At 57.2% G+C, this 15635-nt stretch overlaps 2 protein-coding genes across 2 annotated transcripts; both read right to left on the reverse strand.

The window, feature by feature from the left end:
• Positions 1-2176: 2176 nt before the first annotated feature.
• Positions 2177-9337, reverse strand: SF3B4 (splicing factor 3b subunit 4). The gene is made up of 6 exons (XM_066568267.1): positions 9237-9337; positions 8727-8855; positions 7329-7871; positions 5304-5498; positions 3369-3539; positions 2177-2647 (listed from the first exon to the last, which is right to left on the reverse strand). Exons 1-6 carry the CDS (start codon positions 9268-9270, stop codon positions 2463-2465), a joined length of 1257 nt encoding a protein of 418 aa, XP_066424364.1. The 5' UTR covers positions 9271-9337; the 3' UTR covers positions 2177-2462.
• Positions 9338-9586: 249 nt separating this feature from the next.
• Positions 9587-14702, reverse strand: MTMR11 (myotubularin related protein 11). Its single transcript, XM_066567969.1, has 15 exons — positions 14654-14702; positions 14458-14573; positions 13726-13912; positions 13495-13637; positions 13146-13384; positions 12975-13062; positions 12810-12898; positions 12542-12663; positions 12386-12449; positions 12117-12187; positions 11873-12048; positions 11420-11590; positions 10805-10996; positions 10316-10576; positions 9587-9892 (listed from the first exon to the last, which is right to left on the reverse strand). Exons 1-15 carry the CDS (start codon positions 14700-14702, stop codon positions 9797-9799), a joined length of 2064 nt encoding a protein of 687 aa, XP_066424066.1. The 3' UTR covers positions 9587-9796.
• Between the last annotated feature and the right edge of the window lie 933 nt (positions 14703-15635).

Consider the following 15635-nt stretch of genomic DNA (forward strand, 5'->3'; position numbering starts at 1 on the left):
CACCCCGACATTCCCAGAGCTCCCTCATCCTGCACCCCAACATTCCCAGAGCCCCCTCATCCTGCACCCCGACATTCCCAGAGCTCCCTCATCCTGCACCCCAGCATTCCCAGAGCCCCCTCATCCTGCACCCCAGAATTCCCAGAGCCCCCTCATCCTGCACCCCAGCATTCCCAGAGCCCCCTCATCCTGCACCCCAGCATTCCCAGAGCCCCAACCTTCCCTGAACCCCCCTCCTCCCTCATCCCTCCCCAGTTTCCAGGGTGCCACCCCCAAAGCCTCACACTCTGTCAGGATCCATCGAGATTAGCACTGCACCCCTCAGACTGGGGAAAAACAAAGGATGGGGACCAGTCTGGGAAGGATTGGGAAGCCCTGGGAAGGATTTAGAAATCCACGAGCTGAGAAGCAAATTGTGACATTGATAATTGGGGAAAAAAAACCAAAAAAACCCTAAAAGAGGGGTGGAAGTGCAGGACAAGGGTGGAAGAAATGGGCAGCACCAGGATCCAGGCTGTGCCCTGCAGGGATCGCAGGGGAGGGGACAAGGAGTGCCACGGCCTCAGGCACCCTGTGACTCATGTGCCACTGCCACCACAGAGCCCCCAGGGCGGTTTTGTGGATCATCAGAGGGAAGGGGCTTGGCAGGAGGACAGAGAATGGCTCCTCTTGTCCTGAGAGCCCCATCCGGCCCAGAACGTGGGAAAGAGCTGAGGGGAATGGGATAAAAACTGGGGTGAAATGGGAGAAAAGGGGAGAAAATCAGGGCTGACAAAGGATTGCAGTCACGGGGAAGAGATGAAGGGAATGGGATAAAAACTGGGGTGAAATGGGAGGAAAAGGGAGAAAATCAGGGCTCATAAAGGATTGCAGTCAGGGGGAAGAGAGGATATAACTGGGAAAGAGATGAAGGGAATGGGATAAAAACTGGGGTAAAATGGGAGGAAAAGGGAGAAAATCAGGGCTGACAAAGGATTGCAGGCATAGGGAAGAGATGAAGGGAATGGGATAAAAACTGGGGTGAAATGGGAGGAAAAGGGAGAAAATCATGGCTCATAAAGGATTGCAGTCAGGGGGAAGAGAGGATATAACTGGGAAAGAGATGAAGGGAATGGGATAAAAACTGGGGTGAAATGGGAGGAAAAGGGAGAAAATCAGGGCTCATAAAGGATTGCAGGCACAGGGAAGAGAGGATGTAACTGGGAAAGAGATGAAGGGAATGGGATAAAAACTGGGGTGAAATGGGAGGAAAGGGGAGAAAATCAGGGCTGACAAAGGATTGCAGTCAGGGGGAAGAGATGAAGGGAATGGGATAAAAACTGGGGTGAAATGGGAGGAAAAGGGAGAAAATCAGGGCTGACGAAGGATTGCAGTCAGGGGGAAGAGAGGATGTGACTGGGAATGACAGGAGAACACCAGGGATGAGGGGATAAAATGGGGTGACAGTGGGTGCCTCCAGGGGAGAAGGGGATAATGATGATGATGATGATGATGATGATGATGATGATGATGATGGTGTCCATGCAGGGCGATTGGCTGCCCTGGGGGGATCCTGGTGGTTTCCAGGACCGAGGAGCAGGGAAATGCCACCCTGGGGCTCCCTGCATCCAGACAGGAACCTTTGGATGCTGGAGATTTCTTCAGCACCACAGGGAACCCCCATTCCCACCCCTGGCACCTAAATCCACTCATTCCAGCAATCCCCGGGGGGTTCTCCCCACATTTCTGCATGTGAAGGATCAGGAGGGGGTTCCAACCTTCCCTTCCGTCCCATCCAGGGCTCCCACCTGGCTGTAAGAAGATGAAGAAGGGATGAAGAAGGAAGGAAGCAGCAAATTCCCACTTCCATGTCCCCCCACAAACTCCCAGCTCTTGGAGGCTCTGGCATTGCCCAGGGGCAGGAAAAACCTTTTGAGGATTTCCCAGGGGAATGTTTGACTTTGGCTTAAACCTTGGCACCAAAATATTCCAGAGTCCAACCTCGGCTCCCCGGATTTGAGCAGATCAAGAATGGGAATCCAGACATTCCTTGGAGCAGCTGAAGGGAGCACACTCTCCCAGGCTCACAGGGGGAGCAGGGATCAAACCATGGCTCAGCTCTGCCCCAAATCCCTCCAGCCTCGTTCTTCCCAATGGCCCAAGCAGGGAAGAGATCTCAGTCCCAATCCAGAAACCCTTTTTGGCTCCTAAATCCTTTATTTGCAAGTGGTTGGCCACTGCTTTTCATACAAAACCAACAAAATCCAGTAAAAAGGAAGCTTGGAAAAGCTTCCAGGGGAAGAGAAACAAGGAAGAGATGGGGAGAGGGAAGAAAATGAAAAACAATAAAAAACTATGAAAACAAAGAGGGGGAAGAAGTGGGGAGGGAAGGGAGGAGCAGGGGATGGCCCCCAGGCCTTGGCAGGAGTGGGAATGTTGATCCCAAGGGCTGGGGAGGGATGGGGAGCACAGGGTGCCCCCCCTCAGGGCAGGGGTCCCCGCAGGGGCCCTCGTGGGGGGACTCCAGGGGGTCTCTGGGCCGGTCGAGGGGGCAGAGGGACCCTCTGGTAGCCGTAGGGGGGGGGCCTGGGGGGTCCATTGTAGCCGTGGGGCGGCATCAGCGGGGGGGGCCCGCGGAGCCCGTGGTGCGGCAGCGGCCCAGGGTGACCTGTGGGGACAGGGGAGGGGGGTCAGTGCCAGGGCAGGGGACAGAGACCCCCAAACCCACCTCCCAAAGCTCCCTGGAGGTGCCCACCACACCCCACCCACAGCCAGGGGTGCCACATGCAGCAGGTGCCCCCCTCCCAGCTTGGCAAAGAATCAGGGATTGCTCCAAAAACAGGGGAGGGTCAGTGCCAGGGGGAGAGGACAGAGACCCCAAAAACCCTGCAGGAACATGACCCAAACCCACTTCCCAAAATTCCCTGGAGGTGCCACCCCTACCCCACCCACATCCAGCTTGGTGCCCCCCACCCAGCTTGGCAAACACTCCCCAGAATCAGGAATTGCTCCAAAACCAGGGGAGGGTCAGTGCCAGGGGGAGAGGACAGAGATCCCCAAAAACCCTGGAGGAACATGATCCAAACCCAAACCCACCTCCCAAAATTCCCTGGAGGTGCCACCCCTACCCCACCCACACCCAGGGGTGCCCCCCACCCAGCTTGGCAAACACTCCCCAAAATCAGGAATTGCTCCCAAGACCCCCGTGGGCCTCCAGAACCACCCCAAAACTGGGGATATCCCCATGGGGGGGTTGCAGGGTCCCAATGGAGAAGCCCTGTGAAGACCCCAAAGTGGTGGGGGGGGGGGTGCCAGATCCCCCAGATTTTACTTCACCCCACTCCTCCTCCTCCTCCTCCTCCTCCTGGCCCAGAGCAGGCCCCACTCACCCATTGGAGATCCAAAGTGTGGCCCCCGAGGGGGGAGCCCCATGGGGGGGGGTCCTGGGTGTGGCATCCCCGGGGGGGGCCTGGGGGGGGGCTGCCCTCCCGAGCCTGGTGGTCCTGGGTGGTGCTGCCCCATGCCAGGGGGGCCGTGGTGCACCTGCATGGGTGGCATTCCTGGGGGGGGGGGAGGATGGGGTTAGGGGTGCCAGGGAGCCCCCCCAAGAGTCAAAACTGCAGCTGGGTTTGGAAATCATGGGTGCAGAGGGGGATTCTGCTGGCCAAGAAGGGGTTAAAGAGAAGGGAACATGGAGTTTGAAAGGAAAAGGAAAGGGTTTGGATGCAAGTGGGTGGGAAAGGGATGGGATAAAGAGAATGTGCAGCCCTGGGACAGGGAGGAATCCCCAATCCCTGGAGAATTTGGACAAGTTCCCAAAGGAATCCAGAGCTGGAGGTTGGGGCGGGCAGGGTTCCCCCAAACTTCCCTTCTCCCAATTATCCCATTAAAAAAACCCCAACAAATAAATGATTATTTCCCCCTGAACCTGGTTTTCCCTTTCAGGTGTAATTGGCTCTGCTCAGGCCCTGCAGCATCTGTTCCTGGCATGGCCAGAGTAGGATCACACAAAGCTCCCTAATTAGGGTGGCTCTGGAGCCACAGGATCAAACAAATCCCAGAGAATCATTAAACTGCACATTTCACAAAATTTGTGCTTTTGAACACAGAGCTGAGATGCAGCCACAGCTCCTTCCCAGGATCACAGGGCCAAAATGTGGGGAATCAGGGGAAAAAAAATTGAATTCAATTATTAATGCCAAAATCAGCTCCTGCCTTCCTGTCTGCCTCCCACACCTCCCCAGCTCAAGGCAAAACCATCCCTCCCTGCCCAGGTGCCTCCCAGACAGCGCAAACTTCCTGAATTCCCCAGATCCTTCAGCAACCACAAAACCCCCACTCAGGCTGTATTTCACTATTTTGATAATTATAAAAAAAAAATCACTGGATGCCACACGCTTAACTCCTTAAATGGACCAGTCAGTTAAAATTAGTTCTTAATTCAGAAACTAAATATTTTGTTCATGTTTGAATTGTTTGAAGTGTCACTGTGTAGCAGGGATTGGAAGTGTATGGAAAAGAGGGGAGGGGAGGGGAGGGGAGGGGAGGGGAGGGGAGGGAAGGGAAGGGAAGGGAAGGGAAGGGAAGGGAAGGGAAGGGAAGGGAAGGGAAGGGAAGGGAAGGGAAGGGAAGGGAAGGGAAGGGAAGGGAAGGGAAGGGAAGGGAAGGGAAGGGAAGGGAAGGGAAGGGAAGGGAAGGGAAGGGAAGGGAAGGGAAGGGGGAGAGGAAAGGAAAAGGAAGGGAGAAAGGAAAGGAGAGGGAAGGGAAAGAAAAAAGGAAAGGAGAGAGAAGGAGAGGAAAGGAGAGGAAAGGAGAGGAAAGGAGAGGAAAGGAGAGGAAAGGAGAGGAAAGGAGAGGAGAGGAGAGGAGAGGAGAGGAGAGGAAAGGAAAGGAAAGGAAAGGAAAGGAAAGGAAAGGAAAGGAAAGGAAAGGAAAGGAAAGGAAAGGAAAGGAAAGGAAAGGAAAGGAAAGGAAAGGAAAGGAAAGGAAAGGAAAGGAAAGGAAAGGAAAGGAAAGGAAAGGAAAGGAAAGGAAAGGAAAGGGAAAAGGAAGAGAGAATGGGAAGGGAAAGGAAAATGAAGAGAGAAAGGGAAGGAGAGGGAAGAAAAGGAAAAAGGAAAGGAGAGAGAAGGAAAGGAGAAGGAAAGGAGAGGAAAGGAAAGGAGAAGGAAAGGAAAGGAAAAAGGAGAAAAGGAAGGAGAGGAGGAAAGGAAGGAGAGGAGGAAAGGAAGGAGAGGAGAAGGGAAAAGGGAAAAGGGAAGGACAGACAGACAGACAGACAGACAGGAGGAGGAGGAGGGTGCCCAGCCTCGCCGCAGCCCTACCTGGGTGGTGCATCCCTCCTGGCGGGAAGGGGTGAGGGTGAGGGGGGTGCCCCCCGGCAGGGGCCGCTCCCGAGGGCGGCCCGGGGGCTCCGGCGCCCGGGGGCATCGGCGGGGGGGGCATGGCCGGGGGCATCCCGGGGGGCAGCGCCCCTGGCGGCGGCACCGGCGGCGGGAAGGAGCCGGGCGGAGGCAGGCCTGCAGCACAACGGGGAAATCAATGGCACGGAGAGACGGGCGGAACACCCTCGGCTAGGACCTGTAACGTGCTCCAAACTCTATCGCCAACTGTAAATCCTACACAGAATTATTACTCTATACATTCTATTCATTATTACCTTTTTAGCATTCAGTAAGTGTCTTTTCTGTATTCAGTATAGAACAGTATTTTTAATATGTTCTAAATTCTATCTTCAACTGTAAATTCTACATAGAATTATTATTCTATACATTCTATTCATTATTACCTTTTTAGCATTCAGTAAGTGTCTTTTCTGTATTCAGTATAGAACAGTATTTTTAATATGTTCTAAATTCTATCTTCAACTGTATATTCTACATAGAATTATTACTCTATATATTCTATATTCTATTCATTATTATCTTCTTAGCATTCAGTATCTTTTCTGTATTCAGTATAGAACAGTATTTTTAATATGTTCTAAATTCTATCTTCAACTATATATTCTATATAGAATTATTACTCTATATATTCTATATTCTATTCATTATTATCTTCTTAGCATTCAGTATCTTTTCTGCATTCTTTAGTACAGTATAGTGTTCTTTATATATTCTAAATTCTATCTTCAACTATATATTCTATACAGAATATAGAATATATTCTATGTATAATATAGAATTATTACTCTATATATTCTATTCATTATTACCTTTTTAGCATTCAGTAACTGTCTTTTCTGTATTCAGTATAGAACAGTATTTTTAATATATTCTAAATTCTATCTTCAACTATATATCCTATATAGAATTATTATTCTATATATTCTATATTCTATTCATTATTATCTTCTTAGCATTCAGTAAGTATCTTTTCTGTACTTAGTATAGAACAGTATTTTTAATATATTCTAAATTCTGTATTCAACTATATGTTCTATATAGAATAGAGAATACCTAATCTAGAATATAGAATATAGAATACATATCTAGAATATAAATTCTATATAGAATACAAATATATTTTATATATTCCATATTCTATTCATTATTATCTTTTTAGCATTCAGTATCTTTTCTGTATTCTTTAGTATAGTATAGCATTTTTAGTATAGTATAGTATTTTAGTATAGTGTAGTATTTTTAGTACAGTGTAGTATTTTTATATAGTCTAGTATTTTTATATAGTCTAGTGTTTTTATATAGTATAGTATTTTTATATAGTCTAGTATTTTTATACAGTCTAAATTCTATATTCAACTACATATTCTATATATTCTATATATTCTGTTCATTATTATCTTTTTAGCATTCAGTATCTTCTCTGTATTCTTTAGTATAGTATAGCATTTTTAGTATAGTATAGCATTTTTAGTATAGTATAGTATTTCTATATAGTATAGTATTTTTATATAGTATTTTTATATAGTATAGCATTTTTAGTATAGTATTTTATATAGTATAGTATCTTTATAGTAAAGTATTTTAGTATAGTATAGCATTTTTAGTATAGTATTTTTAGTATAGTATTTTTATATAGTATAGTATCTTAGTATAGTATTTTTAGTATAGTATTTTTATATAGTCCAATATTTTTATATAGTCTAAATTCTATATCCAACTACATATTCTATATATAGAATATAGAATATATAACACACATATATCCTCTACAGAACACATTTGATTTACTCCATTCAGTGGAATGCCATGTCATGACAAACGAGCCCTCTGAGCACACAGAGTCAGACCCATCACTCCCCCTTCACTGGGGCACCCCCTGCAAACACATCCAGAATTTCAGCACCAGGGCAGTGCCACCCCCTCGCCCCCTGCCCTGTCACCCACCTGGCGGCGTCACCCCCGGCCCCAGCGCGGTCACCACGGGCGTGGGCACGGTGGGCGGCGGCGGCGCGTCGGCGAAGAGCTGGTGAGGCCGGTCGGCCTGGGACAGGGGGTTCTGCGCCGCCAGCAGCCGCTCGGCCGCCGAGCCGTGCCGCTCGCCCTTGGAGTCCTTCTTGAAGGCGTAGGAGACGGTGATGGGCCGGTTGCACAGGTACTGCCCGTTCATGGCCTCGATGGCCGCGTCCGACGCGTCGAAGCTGGCGAAGTTGATGAAGGCGTAACCCTTGGAGTTGCCCGTGTCGGGGTCCCTCATGATCTTGGGGGTCTGCAGGATGACCCCGAAGGCGCTGAAGGTGTCGTAGAGCAGCTTCTCGTCGATCTCGGGGTCCAGGTTGCCGATGAAGATGTTGGCGCCCACGTCCAGGTTCTTGTTGTGGGCCGAGGCCTTGTTGACCCGGATGGGTTTGCCGTAGAGCTTGATCATGTTCATGATCTTGATGGCGTAGTCGGCGTCCTCCTCGCTCAGGAACTCCACGAAGCCGTAGCCTGGGGGACCCCAAAAGGGCTCAACACACCTCAAAGGCATTTCAGGTGGGACCCCAAAAGGGCTCAACACACCTCAAGGGCATTTCAGGTGGGACCCCAAAAGGATTTCAGGAGAGAAACCCTGGACAGAAATCCCGGACCCCAAAAGGATTTCAGGACAGAAATCCCAGACCCCAAAAGGATTTCAGGACAGAAACCCTGGACAGAAATCCCAGACCCCAAAAGGATTTCAGGACAGAAATCCTGGACAGAAATCCCAGACCCCAAAAAGATTTCAGGACAGAAATCCTGGACTCCAAAAGGATTTCAGGAGAGAAACCCTGGACAGAAATCCAACAGATTTCAGGACAGAAATCTTGGACCTCAAAAGGATTTCAGGACAGAAATCTTGGACAGAAATCCAGAAGATTTCAGGACAGAAATCCAAATGATTTCAGGACAGGAATCCTGGATCCCAAAAGGATTTCTGTACAGAAATCTTGGACAGAAATCCAAAAGATTTCAGGACAGGAATCCTGGACCCCTAAGTAATTCACGAAAAAAAGAAGAGAACAAAGGGAATAATTGCTTTGTGTGGAGTTTAGCAAAAGGAAGAACCTCTTACCCTTAGCTCAGCTTTTTCTCTGTAAGAGCTTTGTTATTTTGCCTTTTTTAAACATTTTTTCTGCTTCCAACACCACCTCAAAACCCATCCCATTAATTTTATGCAGCAGAGCTATCGCAGGTGTGACAGATTCTGAGAGCTCATAAAACCTAGTTCCAAGAGAGGGACATCTCTTCTAGGGACAGAGGATGATCCCCCCTGTTCCACACCCCAATCCCACCCCCGGCTCGGTGCTTTTGGGGCTCCCTCACCCTGGTGCTGGCCCGTGACCCGGTCCTTGGGCATGTGCGTGTTGACCACCGGCCCTGCCTGCAGGAACAGCTCCCAGAGCAGGGGCTCGCTGACCTTCTCGTCCAGGCCCCCCACGTACACCGTGGCATCTGCGAGGAACCGAGATCAGAACCGGGACCCCCACGAACCCGTGCCCCCTTCCCCATCAGCCTTTAATCCACGAGGTCCCCAGCCCCTTTTTTTCCTTCGGGAATAAACCACAGCCCACCACAACCCCGGAGCTCCCTCAGCGCCTCCCTCCGTGTCCCAAGGAGCTCAAAATCCTCTCCAGCCCCTTCCAGGATAACCAAGAACCCCTCATTTCCCTCAGGATGTACCCAAGGTCTCCACAGCACCCCCGCGGTCCCCACGCACCCCGCAGCGCGCCCAAGGCCTCCCCAGCGCCCCCGCGGTGTCCCCCTGAGTGCCCCCAGCGCTCCCCCAGTCCCGTCGTGCCGCCGGTGCCACCGGGCCCGTCCCGCCGCTCCCACCCTGGTTCCTTTCCGAGATCGGCCCCGCCGCCATCTTGTCCCGCTCCGCGCGCGCGGCGCCGCACGCACGCACGCGCGTGACGTCAGCGCGCAAGCACGGCGTCAGCGGGACGGGACCGGAAGTGGAGTCGTGAGGGGAAGGCGCGGCCGCCATCTTGAGTGGGGGCGAGGGCGGCTGCCCTTCCTTCTGTCGCGACATGGACCTTCTCTCGCGACATGGCCCTTCTTGCGCGACACAGCCCTCGCGGCCAGGAGGGTCCTCAGTGCCGGAGGTCCCAGGTCTGGGCTCCCACAGTGTCCCTATCCCGTCCCCATTCCAGTCCCCATCCCTGAGTTCCTGGAGCCTCATGGAGGCAGCACAAATTTAATGGAAAACCGAGACCCCGCAGCGTCCGTCGGGCATCGGGGACACCTCGGGAGCCGCCGCTCCGCCCTTCCCGGCAGTACCAAGCACCCAGAGGTAGCCGGGGGCGGCTGTGGGCAGCAGCCGGAGGCACCGGGGTGTTCAAAGCCCCCAAGGCCCGAGCGATCCTGGGATGGGCTCAGGTGTCCTCGGGGTCTCAGTGGGGTCTCCGCAGGTTCCAGGCACGGAGTCGCTCCTGGAGCAGCTGCAGCTCCTCAGCCAGCCCGGCCAGGGATGGGGCCAAGCGCCCTCGCTGCAGGGAGAGCACGTCCAGCACGGGGTGGGGACACAGGACACGGGACAGGAATGGGAACATGGGGACCAGAATGGGATAGGGTGGAGGGTTCATCAAGGGACAGGGACACAGCGATGGGAACATGGGGACCAGAATGTCCAGTGCAGGACGGGGACATGGACAGGGTAGGATGGATGGACATGGGGTCTGTCTGTCCATCATCCATCCATCCATCCATCCATCCATCCATCCATCCATCCATCCATCCATCCATCCATCCATCCATCCATCCATCCATCCATCCCCTGATGGACACACAGACATTCACTGGACGGACACAAATCCATCCTCACCCCCAGCCCAAACATCAGGACAGGGCTGGGACCCCCCAAACCAGGACCCCCAGCCCCCCCCCCCCCCCGTGCCTCAGTTTCCCTGTACCTGTTCCTGGGGCAGCCCCCTGAGGTAGCAGCGGTGCCAGAGCCGCACGCAGGGCCCGGCGGTGCAGGGCAGCAGCAGCCCCGGGGGGGGCTGACACGTCCCCAAGAGCCCCCCCAGTGTCCCCTGGCTGCCTGAGGGGCACCCCCGGAGTGGGGGGCGCGGGGGGGGGCGGCTCCACCAGGGCAGGGGGTGGGGGCACAAGGAGCCCTTGGCCAGAGTCAGCACCAGCCTGGGCTCCCCCCACGGGCAGGGCTCTGCGGGCTGGGGAAGGAGCAAAACTGGGATTAGGAAAAAATAGGGGAAAACAAAAAAGGGGGAAAAAAAAAAATCCCATTTTGGGATTTTCCCTTGAAGGGAAAACAGGGAGGGGAAAAATGGGGTGAAAAAATAGGAATAAAAAGGGGCTGAAAGAATTGGGAAATGGAGGGAAATAATAGGGAATGAGGGAAAATGGGAGGGTGCAGCCCCCCCCAGGGCAGCCCCACTCACCGTGCTCGGGGTCAGGGGCCCAGCAGGGCCCGGGGGTCCCGCAGGGTTCTGGAACTGCTCCCGCTGCTGCCGGGTGTAGCGCCGGCCCCAGGCCCACACCGGGGGGAAGCTGCAGGGCCGGGGGTCTCCCCTGTGCCCCCCGGGGTCCTGCCAGCCCCCCATGGGCCGGTAGGTCTGGCTGGGGAGCCGGGGCTGCGGGGGAAGGGTGGGGAAATCAGTTCCAGGTTTGGGATGGGGAAACTGAGGCACGGAGCGGGAAAAGAAGGGGTGAAATGGGAGATCTGGGGGTGCCCGTGCCCAGTTTGGAATGGGGATGGAGAAGCTGAGAGTGAAGAGAAGAAAGGGTGAAATGGGAGGGTTTGGGGGTGCCCAGTTTGGAGTGGGGATGGAGAAACAGAGTGAGGAGAAGAAGGGATAAAATGGGAGATCTGGAGGTGCCTGTGCCCAGTTTGGAATGGGGATGGAGAAGCTGAGAGTGAGGAGGAGAAGGGGTGAAATGGGAGGGTTTGGGGGTGCCCGTGCCCAGTTTGGAATGGGCATGGAGAAACTGAAATTGAGGGGAAAAAGGGGTGAAATGGGAGATCTGGGGGTGCAGCATTGCTGCCCTGCCCTCACCAGGCTGCTGCGGCCCCGCTGGCGCTGGCAGCTGAAGCGGAAAGTGCTGAAGTAGGGGCTGAAGCTGCTGTCGTGGAGCGCCAGCAGAAAAGCCTCGGTGAAGCCAAAATCCGCCGGGAATTGCCACAGGAGCTGCCACGTGCAGTCCAGGAAGAGCAGGAACACGGGGGCCTGGGGGGAAATAGGGGATGGGGCGGGGTCACCTCCTGCCAGGGGTAGGATCTGTGGGACAGGAGCGGGGGTCTCACCTCCTGCCAGGGTTAGGATCTGTGGGACAGGAGTGGAGGTCTCAGGGTTAGGGATGGGACAGGAGCGGGGGTCTCAGGGTTAGGGATGGGACAGGAGCGGGGGTCTCAGGGTTAGGGATGGGACAGGAGCAGGGGTCTCAGGGTTAGGGATGGGACAGGAGCGGGGGTCTCAGGGTTAGGGATGGGACAGGAGCGGGGGTCTCACCTCCTCCCGGGGGCTGTCCTGGCACAGCAGCCCCAGGCGCCGTGGGAAGGGGTGCCCGGCTGCCACCCACTCCCTCTGCACCAGGCTCTGGAAGCCGGGCAGGGAGCGGGCGTGGGGGTCCCCCAGGAGCTGCACCAGAGAGGCCAGGAGGCAGTTCAGGTCCCGGTCTGAGGGTTCTGAGGGGACAAAGCGGTGAGGGGGGGGTTCCCTTTGCAGCCCCCTCCCATCTTTTTCCAGCCCCCACCTTGCAGGATCACGGAGCAGCGCTTCCCCACCAGCAGCGACGCCACCTCTGCTGCTTTTCTCAGGCAAGAGCTGGGGGGCAAAACCAGGGGTTCAGGGCACCCCCAAAATGTCACAGTCACACATTTGGGTGGATCATGCACCCGCCACAATGCCCTCATCACCCCATGGTGCCAGGTGGGACATTCCACCATGGATTTAGGGTGAATTTTCCCCCTACACCCCAAAATACCTCCCTGCACCCCAAAGTCCCCCTTGTCCCCTGCTCACCGCACATGATCCAGCCAGCGTGTCCCCTCCAGGGCCGAGAGCCACTTCTCCTCTGCCACTGCACCTGCATCCCACAGGATGGGGTTTCAGAGGGGGGGAATCCCAGCCCCCCCAGGGGGGTTAGGGGGTCCCCAATGTCCCCCTGGTGCCCCTTACCTGGCAGGCAGAGCGCCCTCAGCCTCAGGTGGGCGAGCTGGATGTCAGCCAGAGTGGGCAGCTCAGCCGTGTCAGCCAACACACAGGGCCCACGGCCCCCCAGCAGCAGCTCCTCCAGGCACCTGGGGGGCACAGGGAGCCCCAGGTGGAGCCAGCCCGGGGGCACAGGGAGCCCCAGGTGGTGCCAGCCCGGGGGCACAGGGAGCCCCAGGTGGTGCCAGCCCTGGGGCAAACCCTCAGCCACCACCCCAGGCCCCCTGGCACCCACCTCACGTCCTCGCTGCCCGGCTCTGAGGCTGGGTGGAAGCTGGCAGCTCTCAGCAGGTCCCCCCCTCCCGGGTGGTGCCAGCACAGGCGCTGCAAGAGAAATGGGGGTGACACCCCCACGTTCCCCAGTGCCCCCCACCCTGCCAGGGCCCGCCCAGGCACTCACAGGCACCCGTCGCTCCTGGAAGTGGGCAAAGGTTCTCTTGAGGTCGTGGTCCAGCAGCCCACTGGGCACCCAGAGGTACTGGGGGAGGCTGTGGGAAGGTGGGACACGGGGTGGGGTCCCCCAGAATCTCAGGCGCCGTTCGGGGGGCTCAGGCAGCGCTGGGGGCTGTACCTCGGGGCCATGTCGAAGCGCTCATTGACGGCGCTCACCCTCCAGCCCGCAGCGCCGAGACGCCGCAGCTCCTCCTCCCAGTCCCGCAGGCTCTCGAAGAGCAGCGTGGTGGACGAGCCTTCATCCTCATCCTCCTCCTCCTCCTCCTCTGGGATGGCTTCTCCAGAGCTGGCCCAACCATCAGCAGCATCCCCCAGCCTCGCAGCCGCCTCCCGTGCCTGTGCGATGGCGTTGGCCACCTGCGAGGGCAGCCAGGGCTGGGCTGTGAGGTGGGGGCCCCCCAGGCTTCCCCAGAACCGCGGGGTACCCCAGAGCGGGGGTCCAGCCCTTCTGCCCCTCCCTGGCGTACCCGGAACGCCTGCGGGGCCAAACCGTTCTCGGGGAAGGAGAAGCGGAGCAGGCGGAAATCCCGGCAGAACACGGCGAGCTCCTCCGGGATGAACTTGAGGGTGGAGTTGGCCGTGAGCACCTTGGGCTTGGAGAAGCTGCTGGCTGGGGTCGGGGGGATGAGGCTGTCAGGGCCAGCGGAGCCGCGGGACCCGCCCAGCTCATCCCGCGTGTCCCCAGGTGTCCCCAGTACCTGCCACCAGCTTGTGGATGCAGGGCAGGGCCACCTCGTCCTCGGAGCGGAGGAGGCCACGGGAGCCAGGAGCCTGCGGGAGAGCGGGGAGGGCTGGGAACTGCCCCGGAGCGTCCCCCAGTGCCAGGAGGGGCGGTGGGGATGGATCTGGGGGTGGGACATCGGCGCCTATGTCCCTTGTCCCCCGCTATGTCCTGCAGTGAGGAGTTCCCGGGGTGAACCCGGCGGTTCTGCAGTCAAGGAGCCAGGATGGGCTGGGATAGAGCTGGGATGGGAGCAGGGGCGGGGTGGGGCTGAGCCGAGGGTCGGGGTACGGTGGGGTCGGAGTGGGATCGGGATGCGCTGGGATGGGATCGGGATGGGATCAGGATGTGCCGGGATGGGATCGGGATGGGATCAGGATGTGCCGGGATGGGATCAGGATGTGCCGGGATGGGATCAGGATGTGCCGGGATGGGGTCGGGATGTGCCGGGATGGGATCAGGATGGGATCAGGATGGGATCAGGATGTGCCGGGATGGGATCAGGATGGGATCAGGATGGGATCAGGATGTGCCGGGATGGGATCAGGATGGGATCAGGATGGGGTCGGGATGTGCCGGGATGGGGTCGGGATGTGCCGGGATGGGGTCGCGCCGGGGCAGGGATCCCCCCGCGCAGGCGGCGCGGGGCCCCGCGGTCCCGTTCCCGGTGTTCCCGGTGTTCCCGGTGTTCCCGGTGTTCCCGTCGCACCTGGCCGGGCAGGAAGGCGAGGCGCCGGTTGGTGCAGAGCAGCGTCCCCGGGACGGAGCCGCCGCCGTTCCCGCGGCGCCGCCGGGCGCCCGCCGCCTCCTCGAGCACCCGCTCCCCTGCGGGGACCGACACTGGGTGCGGGGCTCCGAGCGCCCCGAGCCTCCCCACAACCCCCGGTCCCCGGCCCCGGCCCTACCTGGGAGCCCGGGGAAGGTCGGGCGGCGGCCGCCCGGGGCCCCGCTCATGGCGCAGGGACTTTGGCCGGGCGGGCCCGCAGCGCCGGGGCCGGAGCGGCCCGGGAAAGAGCCCCGAGCGCCCGGCCCGGCTCCGGCATCCCGCCCTCCACTCCGGCATCCCGCCCTCCCCTGGCATCCCTGCCCCGGCATCCCGCCCCTCGGGGCCCGGGATTCCGCTCATCCCGAGCCCGCGGATCCCGGCATTCCGCCCCGCGCCGTCCGGTACCGCCGGTGGGGAAGGGGGGGAGCCCGGGAGCTCCGCAGGCGGACGGGGACGCGGGGCGGCCTGAGGCACCTCAGAGGTTCAGCGTTGGGGCGGGGGTACCCACCCGGCCACCCCGTCAGGGACGGGCGGTTCTGGGGTTCTTGCGGGTTCTGGGGTCCCGCAAGCGCTGCCCAGTGCGGGGGAACCCCCAAACGCCGTGAGCAGCGGTGCGGGAGGGGGCGCGGGGCCCCTCCCGGGCACACGGCGGGAGAAGCCGCCCGGTGACTCACGGCAGAAGCACGGAGCCTTCTCCTCCCAGCCCAGCCAAGCCAGGCCGGCCCCTGGCGCGCCGAGCCCGGCACCCCACAGCGGGCAGCAGGTGGATGGTGCCACCTGTGTGTGCCACCCCTCGGTGCCACCTGTGCCACCCCTCGGTGCCACGACACCTCCGGGCACCCCAAAGCCCGAGGCAGCCAAATAAATCCTGACACAACCCAGGAAAGCTCCATGGAACTGCAGTTCCAGCTCTGATTCCTGGTGTATTTTCCCTCAGATTTTCGGGGCAGTCCCGGCTTTGGAGGCTGCAGCTCGTGTGCCCCAGTTTCCCCCTGCAGCAGGATCACCTGGCAGAGGTTCCCAGGGGCTGGGAAAAGCTTTTGGCTCTGGCACCTGGCAGATGAGAGGAATTTCCTGGAGGCTTTGAGCCCGGACGGGGTCAGTCGGGGCCATGGCAGGAG

This window comes from Molothrus aeneus, chromosome 31, assembly GCF_037042795.1.
Source record: "Molothrus aeneus isolate 106 chromosome 31, BPBGC_Maene_1.0, whole genome shotgun sequence".
Lineage (NCBI taxonomy): Eukaryota > Metazoa > Chordata > Aves > Passeriformes > Icteridae > Molothrus > Molothrus aeneus.

Excerpts from the sequence above, each read along its gene's own strand:
- SF3B4 (XM_066568267.1), bottom strand. The coding sequence starts at position 9,270 with ATGGCGGCGGGGCCGATCTCGGAAAGGAACCAGG. Across the intron at positions 8,856-9,236 it reads GATCTCGGAAAGGAACCAGG|ATGCCACGGTGTACGTGGGG; the intron begins GTGGGAGCGGCG and ends GGTTCCTCGCAG. Across the intron at positions 5,499-7,328 it reads GCCGGGGGTGACGCCGCCAG|GCCTGCCTCCGCCCGGCTCC; the intron begins GTGGGTGACAGG and ends GTTGTGCTGCAG.
- MTMR11 (XM_066567969.1), bottom strand. The coding sequence starts at position 14,702 with ATGAGCGGGGCCCCGGGCGGCCGCCGCCCGACCTTCCCCGGGCTCCCA. Across the intron at positions 13,913-14,457 it reads TCGCCTTCCTGCCCGGCCAG|CGGGGGACAAGGGACATAGG; the intron begins GTGCGACGGGAA and ends TGCAGGACATAG. Across the intron at positions 12,049-12,116 it reads CTGCTCCGTGATCCTGCAAG|AACCCTCAGACCGGGACCTG; the intron begins GTGGGGGCTGGA and ends TTGTCCCCTCAG.